The sequence below is a fragment of the Chenopodium album genome, chromosome 16 (assembly GCF_948465745.1).
Source record: "Chenopodium album chromosome 16, dcCheAlbu1.1, whole genome shotgun sequence".
In the NCBI taxonomy this organism is placed as follows: Eukaryota; Viridiplantae; Streptophyta; class Magnoliopsida; order Caryophyllales; family Amaranthaceae; genus Chenopodium; species Chenopodium album.
In genome coordinates, this window is record NC_137849.1 from 6,307,193 (window position 1) to 6,319,922 (window position 12,730).

At 36.0% G+C, this 12,730-nt stretch overlaps 1 protein-coding gene across 1 annotated transcript; it reads left to right on the plus strand.

Annotated features, from left to right (window-relative positions):
- On the plus strand, positions 1 to 6,898 carry LOC145583822 (protein FAR1-RELATED SEQUENCE 5-like). Its single transcript, XM_081640788.1, has 6 exons — positions 1 to 177; positions 2,422 to 2,509; positions 5,148 to 5,396; positions 5,474 to 6,138; positions 6,275 to 6,421; positions 6,557 to 6,898. Exons 1-6 carry the CDS (start codon positions 1 to 3, stop codon positions 6,896 to 6,898), a joined length of 1,668 nt encoding a protein of 555 aa, XP_081496914.1.
- The last annotated feature ends 5,832 nt before the right edge of the window (positions 6,899 to 12,730 follow it).

Consider the following 12,730-nt stretch of genomic DNA (forward strand, 5'->3'; position numbering starts at 1 on the left):
ATGGTGGTGATTAGGGGGAAAGGGGATAAAGGCAGATTGGGAATGGCCGAGCAAGGTTTTCCAGCAAGGGGTGGGGGTCAGGGCCGCCGCAGGTGGGGAAGGGGGTATCGTGAGAGGGAGGTGGTTTTAGGGTGGGGACCGAGAAAGGGGTGTTGTCATGGTGGTGAGTTGGAGGAGGTAGGTTCGGTAGTGGGTGGAGGGTGGCCGGAGGTGGTGCAATGGTGGTGTGGAGGTGGTTCTAGAGTTTAATTAATTATTTAAGGTTTAAAAGAAACTAATCATAAATTAGCCAGATAATAATATCATTAATAGATTAAATCACTTAATTAGGGGCTGATTAAGGAAAAGGGTAGCAATCACTAGAATTAATTAGTTTTAGGGGTAGTAATTAACAACTTTTTTTTTAGGGGTAGTAATTCACAAATGCCCCTTTTTTGAGGAAGTAGTTAACAAATTTTCCTATATTTTATTACGTTCATTCCCTTGCACACATTGCTGAAAAATGTAGCTTTTTTGGCAGTGACGAATCTTAAAACTTTTTTTGTCGGGGCCAAATTTTTGTAATATAAATGTAACTATGTAAATCCATAACAATAGTTAAACAAATGACAAAATTACACTAATTGACACAAAACATGACTCAACTTAAACTATGGACACAACATTGTTGCAATAGTGCTAGTGTTATTAACAAATGTCATATCAAAAATGAAAAACACAATGTCACAATTTCATTATGTAGCTAAAAATTAAAGTAAGGCTTGTAGAATTTTAATTTTAATAATTTAAAATCATCAATTAAACTCTTAGAAAAATTTTATTTTAACTATACATATTCAAACTGATATATATATATATATATATATATATATATATATATATATATATATATATTATATATATTATTTCCTTTTTAGAGCTTTCATGTGGAGTCATATCGATGCGGGAGCAATAGACCAATATGGGTATTCTTGAAAATTTATGGAAATTTAAAAAAGCCTACACTATCTTAGTTATTATTAATTATTAGGATTTTTGCCTATGGGTTTTTACCTTTCACTTGAAAGGATTTTTCCTATTTTTAGGCTTTAAGAGTTTTAGCCATTAGGATAATTATTTATTTAATTTATTTATGTTATGATAGATTTAGTAGTTGGTTAAAATATGATTAGTAGATATATTAGGATTAGAATTTATAATATTTTATCTTATTTTAGGATATAATTATTAGTTTCCTATCTTATCTTTGTACGATTTGTCACCCTATAATATGGGTGTATATCAATAACAGTTTAAGAATGAGAGAGTATTATTTTGGGAATTAATCCTTTGAGCGTCGCTCGTTTGATTGTTAATCAAAAACATCACTTGTTGCGACTTGTGATCATCTTCTAGTTGCGAGTAAGAAGAGACCCTCTATTTCTGCGAGAATTAGAGTACTATCCTTTTAATTTTCTTGTAATTTCTTTAATTTTTATTAAAATCCGAATATCCAATGTTATTATAGCTTGCGAGCCTTGTGAGAGTCTTGAGAGATCCATATCACATATATCCTCTAGTGGGCTTAGTTAAAGTTTAACAAGCATTTTACAATATAGTTCAACTAATATTTTCGCAGATGTTTTTGGGCCAAGGCCCTATGAGCCTCACAAAAGATCCGCCCCTTCTTTTCGGAGAGGCAGTCTAACGATTTGTTGTAACCATAAAGATGATTATTATATGATTTACTTGAACGCATTTGACAATTCGACAACTGTTGCGATCCCGAAAAAATGTTTACCAACGGACTGATAATAAGGCAAAAGATAATTACTTTTTTTATAAGCTCTAACACGCAACTAAACCCTAACAAAAGACAAACAACTAAACCAACAACAATTAACGACTCCACAATAGGAAGACGATGAATATCTACATTACTCGTGTAGATTTATTGAAACCTAAATGCAACGCTGTAGAAAAATAAGATTGAAGGGTCAGATTTTTTTTTGGCTGAACTTGGTTTATCAAAATTATAATAAAAGAAATATTATGATAATAGATTACATATCAAAAAAAAAAAAAAAAATAAATAAATAAACTTATAGGATACTGTAGCGTAAAACAATATTTATATCATTCTTATATAATACACTTATTAAATTGATTTATCTTAAGTTTTTTGTCTAATTATGGTAGCAATGTCAATTATTAATGGATACACTATACGCCCAATATAATTGTCTACTAGAGACTGACCCTTGGCCAGTAGGTCTTGACACATGGTTAGAATTCTAGCTCTTCTAAAGTGATATCTTAGTTATGGCTTGAGCATCCCCCCGAGAAGGGGGCATTCTTCACCTTCCACCTAAGTTGCGTGGGAAAGGCCCAAAGCCAATCTCAGGGAACAATAAAACTTGGTCATAGGGTGTTTTTGTCCAGGTGCAGGTGGCACACATCTTCACAAACATGTCTATTTCACCTAGACTCTCTCCAAGATATTGCCCAAATCATTACGCCTTTCGTGCAGGTCAGAACTTACTCAACAAGAACTTAAGACCATTATAGTTAGGGTGGCCATCCACCGGGGATTCTGTCACCGGCTCCCTTGTCATCAGGTCATTAACTTCATTCCTTGACCTATGATGCTCATATTTTTTAATTCTCAAACGATGCATTTCATATACATAGGACATATCTCAATGTAAATCCACGTTTAGAAGCAACATTGCGAGTAGATATAGGATGAATCTCAATATTAATTGTTGTTTGGCACCAACATTACAATTTTTAAGATATCTTAATATCTGATAGATTATGAAAAATAATCACAGAATATTGTCTATCTTTGGAATATAGAGACAAATTAATATACTCCAGTACAATATTATACTTCCTCTATTTTTTAATACTTGTAACAATTCCCTAAAATGGAAATGTCACAATACTTGCAACACACTATGAATGGAAAGTTATTTTAGGGAAAAACTATAATATTTCCCTTATTTAAAGCACATGACCCACTAAATTACACTCCTAACAACCACTCATCCCATTTTAAAGTATATTATATCATGTGAACCCCGCATTTTTTAAATACCGTGAAAAAGTGTGAGTTGCATCTATTAAAAAACGGAGGAAGTAATAATTTATCTACATATTATTTGACTATATATTATGGTAAGAAAATTATATATCTAAAAAATACATTCATGCAGGAGTAATAATTATAAAGATGGTTTATAGATATGTAAAACGTAATTTCAATATTCATTATGCACCAATGCACCAGCTCCATATGATAGTCACAAATTACAAAAATAAAGATGGTTTATTCAGTTATAAAAAAAAAATAAATAAATAAATAAATGATTCTCTTAAGTTGAATTCATTTCTCATCACTATTTGAATATGATTACAAAAACACCTTTTAAACATGGGACTCTTGATTTATGTTAGGTACGTAGTAGTAGTTGGTATGTCTATTTCAAAACCATCTTAGTTTTTTCACTTAAGTAACAGATAGTCAAATAGGTTTATTATGAGAGAAGGAGAAAGTTGCATGGTTATTCAAAATAATCTACAAATAAACGACACTTTGATAACAAAAAGGACAGAAAAAACATGTGAACGTGGTGTGCTGTTGTCTAGCTAATAATTTCCTCGTGTTCTAGGAAGTACTCTATAATGACATATTGTCCTTGGAAGCCCAAATAATGCATGAATTACTTCTTTTCTAGTCATGTCTAGGATAATTTCTGATTTTTAGTCATTATTTTACTAGGAAAGTCACGTATATGTACAATGACTTTGAATCCGATGTTTCTATAATATTCATTCTCACTACCACTATATTCAATTTTAATTGGTTAATTTTTCATTAAGTATAATGGTAATTATATTAAGAATGATTCTTAAAAAAAATAAAAAAATAAAAAATAAAAAAAAATAATAATAATTATTATATTAAAAATGATTATCATAGAATTTTCACCCAATTAAAATTAAATATAATAGTAGTCATATATTAAGGATAATTACCATATAATTTTCACCAGAAATCAAGTTTTCTTAAAAGATGAGTTATTGAAGATGAGGAAGGGGAGTTGAAGAAGTTCTACAAAAACAAAATGAAAATAAAAAACATAATATTGTGCCAAGAAATGAAAAGGATTGTAAACAATGTTTAAAGGAGAGGAGGGCATGTAGCGGTTTGGTTTTTTTTTTTTTTTTTTGACAAGTTTGTTTATGTTTTTACTCGCAACATATTTGTTATAGTAACACTAATATTTTATACATAAAACATTATTATATTTAAGACTATATGCACTAGTTAGATGTTCCAAAAATTCTTGGGTGGACCTTATGGTCTCACGTGACAATTGCCGCAAAACACAGCCCAGCCCACTAACTTGTTTCCCAAGCTTACTAATATCTCTTCTGCCACAGCCTACTAACTTCTTTCCCAAGCCTTATTTTCGACGTCATTAACAACCTTCCTAGAGCTCGAATTTTCACCTCTCTCCTTCTAATTCTAATCAATTCTAGGATTTATTTTCTCCCTAATCAATCAATTTCTTCAAAATTCATGGAGAATTCTTCTATACAATCAATTGAAATGGATCTAAATCAAAGTATACAGGACACTATATAAAACTTCGATATTAATGTCATCAATTTCGATCTGAACGAAGCTGTTGAAGATGTAGAATAGACTATTATTGAAGTTGAGGATGAGAATGAAGTTCAGGAGGAAAATCAACCTCTAATGCAAGCTCAAGGTATTATACAATATATTTATATGCAATTGATTTTAGAATTTGATAATGTGAATTAAGCGATTATGCAATTGTTTGTTTGGAAAATTACACTAGGCATTTAGGTATTAATTTGATAATGTGAATTAAGCGATTATGCAATTGTGAATTAAGCGATTATGCGTAATTTATGTTGATTGAAAATTAAATAGGTTTACAGTAGTTATAGACATGCAAAGCCACTTTTAAGTAACATAGTTGCCTTTAGTGATAGTATAGTGATCTATTTTTTAAAATAAATACATGGTACTTATATGATGCTTGTTAAAGCTTTTCTGACATACAAAGCCACTTTTAAGTAACATAGTTGCCTTTAGTGATAGTACAGTGATCTATTTTTTAAAATAACAGGTGCAAGTAATAACGATGAGATTAGTGGTTGGTTAGTAGGAGAAACTCGAGCAACACTTGCGGAAATACATGAATTGTATTGTCAACATGCTGCTGCAGTTGGTTTTAGTGTTAGAAAAGCAAAACAAACAAGCAAAATTGGAACTAAAGATATCATCACCAAAAATTTCTTTGTATGTTCTGCAGCTGGACTAAGAAATTCTGGTAAAAGGAAGGAAAAAATTCTAGAAGAACTCTTGACAGAGGAAAGTTCTTCAGTTAAAAAAAAACAAGACAAAATAGGAGAGTTCCAATAACAAGGACAAACTGTAATGCTTTGATAATAGAAAAATTGAATGAGGAGGGGCAATTTGAGATAGTTCAGCATGTGTTGGTGCACAATCATCCATTCACTAGACCACAATGGAACCATTTCCACCGTTCAAAGCGTGCAATGACTGGAGTTAAAGGGCAAGCGATTGAGGCCATGCAAGAATCTGGACTAAGACCTATGGAATCCTTTAATTACATGTCAAATGAAGCTGGAGGAGAAGATGCTATTGGTCATACAGTGAAAGACCACATGAATTATTGTTATAAACTGAAAATAAAGGCCATTGAAGGAGGAGATTCTCAAGTAGTTTGTGACAAATTACAGGAAGCTTATTCTGAGGACCCTAACTTTTTTTTCAGAGTAAGGTTGGATGCAGATGGAAGGGTTTGTAACTTGTTTTGGAGGGATTCCATGATGCTTGAAGATTACAAAACATATGGGGATGTCACTGTATTTGACACGACATATAGGACGAATCGTTACAACCTCATCTGTGCACCCTTTGTAGGAATAAGCAACCACTGGAAGAACACTATGTTTGCTTGTTCTTTTATTGGTGATGAGACCACAGATTCATTTGTGTGGCTATTTGAGACCTTCAAAAAGGCAATGGGTGGTAAATGTCCTGTCTCACTGTTTACAAACCAAGATGCAGCCATGGCAGCAGCAATACCAAAGGTAATTTCTAATTTTGAAGGAACTTTTTGAATACCACTACATCTAAATATGTTTGTACTGAAATTATATTTAGTTACCTCTACTTTAAATGCAGTAACCATTTTTGAAACTATAGTAACTGTATATAAATGTGCAGGTATTTCCAAATACTAAACATAGATTATGTCTATGGCACGTGATTCAAAATGCTGTAACAAGATTTGGAGTTTTGAAGAGTGATGACACATTCAAAGCTGCTTTCATGAAATGCTTGAGTGGTTGTATTACCGAAGCTCAGTTTGAAGTATGTTGGGATTCAATGATGACAAAGTACAAATTGAAAAACAATAGTTGGTTCAAAAGGTTATACTCACTAAAGCACAAGTGGTAAACAGCTCTAAGTAAGGACTTTTTCTCAACGGGAATCTTGTCGTCTCAGAGAAGTGAGAGCATAAATCACGCAGTAGGATTCAAAGGAAACAAGAAGACAAGTTTGACAGAATTCTACAACATATTTCAGAAGACAGTGAAGACTTGGAGAAGGAATGAGGATTTTTATGAGTTCAATAGCATAAAATCAATTCCTACTTCCAGTTATCCAATGTTTGCCTTACTTAAACATGCTACTGAGGTTTATACACATACATTATTCAGGGACTTTGAAGAAGAATTCAACCTAGCCATTGGATCTCAAACTAAACTGCTATTGATTAATGGAGGCAAAATGGTTTACCAAGTGTACCTTGAAGGCAGAGATGGCAACTTAAGCAGTAACTTATGATCCAGTAAACCAAACAATTCAATGTCCATGCAAGAATTTTGAAGAGTCGGGTTGGTTATGCTTCCATAGCCTTAGAATCTTGCACATGCATTCTGTTGAAAAAATTCCAGAGCAATACATATCTTCCAGGTGAACTAAAATGGCTAAGGTTGAAGTTTGGAAAAGTATGGAGGCAGAGCAAAGGATGAAGGGGACATTAAACAACTTCACACCCTGGCGGCTACACATGGTGAGAAAGTATTATAGTCTAATCCTTAAGAGCCACAAGTTTGAACAAGCAAGGAAAGTCTTAGAAGAAAGCTTTGTAAAAGACTCAAGTGCAATAGATGAGATTATTTCTGCTATGAAGTCAACTAACAAACATTCGGAGAACACTACTGGTGTAGAAGAGAATTCAGAAGCAACTTCATCTAGTGTGGTTCAAGTACTGGACCCAGCTCGTGCAAAAACTAAAGGAGGCCAATCAAATAAAAGGATTCCACTTGGGGAATAATTAAGAAGAATGAATGGCAATAAAATATGATGATTGGATATTAAAAAGATGGAGAATTAGAATTAAGGAAAATAGAAGATTTTGGGAGATAATTAAAAATATAATTTTACCAATGAAATTCCCCCAAAATATTTCATGAGGGCCGAAAATATGGAGCTTACCATAGCTCTAATTTTCGGATTCCTCTAGCTATATTTAGGAATATTTTTCTCGGTTTTTAAGGAATAAAATAATTGTATAAATAATATAGAATAATAATTAAATAATTAATTAATTAAATACCAATTATTTACCAATAAATAACCAAGAAAAATCATATTTTCCATACATGGAAAATACGAAAATCCTAGCTAGTTATTAGGTAATTTCGGCCATAATAATTAATTAAAAAAAATTATTTTGCTTTAATTAAAATATCCGAAATATGTAAATAATCCGATTTTTAAAATAGGATAAATGGATAATAAATCTTATCTAAAATAATAATTTGTTTTTAAAATACTTTTGGCACCAAAATTCAAATATCATTTTGGCTCCAAGATTTAAATAGTAAGTTGAATTACTAAAATACCCTTTTTAGAAGATAATGATTAATTAATTAATTAGAAAAATACGTATAAAAATACGAGGTATTACAGTCTACCCCCCTTAAAATAAGTTTCGACCCGAATCTTAGTCAAAAGAAACGAAAATCATTTTGAAATTATTGGTTCATGCACGTCCTAACTTGACTCAAGACTCCAACTAAACTCAAATAAGACTCGAAATCACTCAAAAATGACTCGAAAAATAGACGCGCGAAACTCTATCGCCTCTACCCCCCCTTAAAAGGAGTTACGCCCCCGTAACTCGACCACTAACCTTAGGCAAACAGCTCTGGGTATCGTTTCCTCATATCAGCCTCAGCTTCCCATGTAGCCTCTTTAGTTTTCTGATTTGACCACAACACTTTCACAATGCTCACATCCTTGTTCCTTGTGCTCCTTACCATAGAGTCAAGAATCTTTACTGGTCTTTCCTCATAAGTCAAATTCTCATCCATCTCGATAGTTTCTGGTTGTAACACATTTGTCACGTCCGGAATGTACTTTCAAATTTGGCTCACATGGAACACATTGTGAACCCTTTCTAGCTCATTAGGCAAATCCAACTTATAAGCCACTATTCCCATTTTCTGGATGATATCATATGGCCCTATGTACTTTGGGATTAGCTTTCCCTTCTTTCCAAACCTCATCACCCCTTTCATGGGTGAAATTTTCAACAAAACCTTCTCTCCAACTTCATATTCTTCCTCCCTCCTTTTCAAATCAGCATAGCTTTTCTGTCGATCTTGGGCTGCTTTAATCTTTTCCTGGATCAACTTGACCTGCTTCACCATATCTTTAATCATTTCTGGTCCAAGAACCATAGTCTCACTTATATCATTCCAACACACTGGGCTTCTACACTTTCGACCATACAATGCTTCAAACGGTGCCATTCCAATGCTTGCACGGTAACTGTTGTTGTAAGAGAAATCTATCAAATCCAGGTGGTCTTCCCAAGACCCTTGATACTCCATCACACAAGCTCTCAACATGTCCTCCAATGTCTGAATCGTTCTTTCTGTTTGAGCATCTGTCGCTGGGTGAAATGTTGTACTCATAAGCAACTTAGTTCCCATTGCCTTTTGCAAACTTTTCCAAAAGTTAGACAAAAATCTTGAATCTCTATCCGAAATGATATCCGTGGGTACCCCATGGTACTTCACCACAAAATTCACATATGCTCTTCCCAACTGATCCATGGTCCAAGTACTTCTCATGGGTATGAACGCTGCTGACTTCGTCAAACTATCCACTATTACCCAAATAGTGTCATCCCCTGCCTTGGTCTTTGGCAAAACTCCCGCAAAATCCATAGAAATCGAATCCCATTTCCACTTGGGCACCTCCAAGGATTGGACCTTTCCTTGAGGCCTGCGATGCTCAATTTTCACCTTCTGACATGTCAAACACTTAGCCACAAATTCAGCCACTTCTCTCTTCATATTAGGCCACCAAAAAGTTTTCTTCATGTCCTTATACAACCTATCCCCTCCAGGATGCATTGAATAAGGAGAATTATGGGCCTCCTCCATCAATCTTTGCTTCAGATCACCACGATTCTGCGGTACACACCATCTCCCCTTAAATCGAATACTCCCCTCATCACCAATGGTGAAATCCAACACTTCTCCTTCATCAATCTTCTTCTTGATTGCTTTTAACTTCTCATCTTCCGATTGACTTTCCCTTATCTCATCATAAATGGATGGTTGAACCACCAAGGCATTCAACATCCTAGTCACTTTACCATTCTCCATCACTTCCAAGTTCAACTTTTGAAATTCCACACACATCTGATCTGGTACTACCATCACATTCACCGTATGTTCTGACTTCCTGCTCAAAGCATCTGCCACCACATTTGCCTTTCCCTCATGATACTGAATATCCAATGTATAATCACTCATATACTCCAACCATCGTCTCTGCCTCCTATTCAAGTGCGTCTGGGTGAAAATGTACTTCAAACTCTTATGATTCGTGAAAATCCTACAAGTCACCCCATACAAGTAATGTCTCCAGATTTTCAAGGCAAACACTATTGCAGCTAACTCCAAATCGTGGGTTGGGTAATTCCCTTCGTGAACCTTCAACTGCCTCGAGGCATACGCAATCACTCTTCGATTTTGCATCAACATGCATCCCAATCCCAACTTCAACGCATCACTATACACGTCATACAGATCACTTCCATCCGGCAAAGCCAGCACAGGTGCTGTGGTTAACCTTTCTTTCAAGATCTTAAATGCCTCCTCACACTCTGGAGTCCATAAAAACTTATGCTCCTTTTTCATCAAACTTGTCATGGGTTTAGAAATCCTTGAAAAATCCTTCACAAACCTTCTGTAATAGCCTGCTAAACCCAGAAAACTCCTTACATCCGACACATTCTTTGGGGTTGGCCAATCACTCACAACTTCAATCTTGCTTGGGTCCACTGAAACTTCGTCCTTGGAAATCACATGGCCCAAAAATGCTACCTCCTCCAACCAAAACTCACACTTAGACAACTTGGCATACAACTGATGCTCCCTTAAACATAATAACACTTGTCTCAAATACTCCTTATGTTCTTCTTCATCCTTTGAATAGACCAAAATATCATCAATAAACACTACCACAAACTTGTCCAAGTATGGCCTGAAAATCCTATGCATCAAATCCATGAACACTGTAGGTGCATTGGTCAAATCAAATGGCATAACTGTGAACTCATAGTGACCATAACGGGTCTTGAAAGCACTCTTTGCAATATCTTGCTCCGCAATTCTCAACTGGTGATAACCCGATCTCAAATCTATCTTTGAAAATACTCCTGCTCCTTTCAACTGGTCAAACAAATCATCGATCCTTGGAAATGGATACTTATTCTTCACTGTTACCTTATTCAACTCCCGATAATCAATACACAACCTCATACTTCCATCCTTCTTCTTCACAAACAATACTAGGGCTCCCCAGGGTGATGAACTAGGCCTAATATAACCTTTCTCCAACAAATCATCCAACTGGGTCTTTAACTCCCTCAACTCGGCTGGAGCTATCCTATATGGAGCCTTAGAGATAGGTCCAGTTCCAAGCACTAGGTCAATAGTGAACTCAACATCCCTTACTGGCGGTATACCTGGAATCTCGTCTGGAAATACATCTGGAAACTCTTCTACCACAGGAATACTCCTCTCACCTTTATTTTCCTCACTTCTAACCTCTTGAACACTACACAAGAACAAAGGACAACCCTTCTTAACCAACTTCTTTAGTTGCATTGCAGACACAATTCTTAACCCTGAGCTTTTCCCCTCCTTTTTATACACCACTTTGGTCTTACTTGGGCTAGTCAAGGTGACCTTCTCAGCCGCACAATCAATCTTTGCTTCATACTTTCTCAACCAATCCATACCCAGAATCACATCGAAATCATTCAAATCAAACTCGATCAAATCAGCCAGAAATTCTACCCCAGAGATGGAAATAGGCACTCTAAAAAACAATCTTGAACAAATCCTCACTTCCCCAGACGGGATAGACACATCTAGAAAAACTAACTCAGGACTCTCTAAACCAAGACTCCCAATTACTTTCTTAGAAATAAAAGAATGCGACGCCCCAGAATCAAACAAAACTCTCACAGGAGAAGAACTTATAAAGAAAACACCAATTACCACATCATTAGCAGACTCAGCCTGACGGCTATTCATCACGAACACACGACCTTTTGGGGCACTTCCCGCACCGCTACTGGTTCCAGCCTTGGTTGTAGGTCCACTAGACTGAGGTGGTTTGCTAGGTGCACTAGACTCTTTCACCTTCCCAGACTTAACATCAGCTTCCTTCTTGAAACACTCGTACTCACGGTGTCCCAACTTCTGACAGCAACGACAAGTTACCGGGTTTCCCTCATAGTCCTTCCCTGGGTGGTCTTTCTCACACCGCTTACAGAAATACCTCCTCTTGGGTTTCTCACCCCTTTGGTTCCCATTCCCCTTATGGTTGGACGACTGGCTTCCATTCCCCTTCCCAAAGTTTCCCTTTTTGTCCCTCCTATCACCAGAATTCCCTTGGTAATTCCCATTGGGCTTGTGCCTCTTTTCACCCCCGTGAAAAGAGTCCGGGTTCTTCCTTTTCTCTCCAACTTGCTCCATCTCTCTCCCCTTAATTCCGTACAGATGGGCTGCACGGCCATAAACTTCATCCAGGGTCTCAAAGGTCACTCCCCCTAGCTTCCCTTGGAGGGTCAAGGTTAAGCCTTGCTCAAATCTCTAAGCTTTGATGGTTTCAGTAGGGACTACTTCTGGGGCAAACCTCATTAGCTCAATGAACTTGTTGTAGTACTCACTGATTGACATGTTCCCCATTCTCAGGTTGGTAAACTCCATGCACTTCTGCTTTCTCAGGTAGGAAGGGTAAAACTTTTCTCTCAAGGCTTCCTTAAACTCATCCCACCCAAATTTTGGTTTCTTCAACAGCTCATCTTTTCTTTGGGCCCACCATAAATCAGCTTCCTCCCTCAAGTAGTAAACCCCATTGTTCACCCTCAGCTCACTTGGGCAATTGATAGCATCAAACAACTTCTCAAACTCCCTAATCCAGTTTTCAAGGCTGGCTGGGTCCTCCTTTCCCAAGTAAACAGGTGGCTTAGTTGCAGCTACCCTCTTAAAGACTTCACTATAGGAATCAAGCTCGGGATTTTGGTGTTCCCTTTTCACCACTTTCGTGATGTTCTCAGTAATATGGGCTAACTGCTTAAGG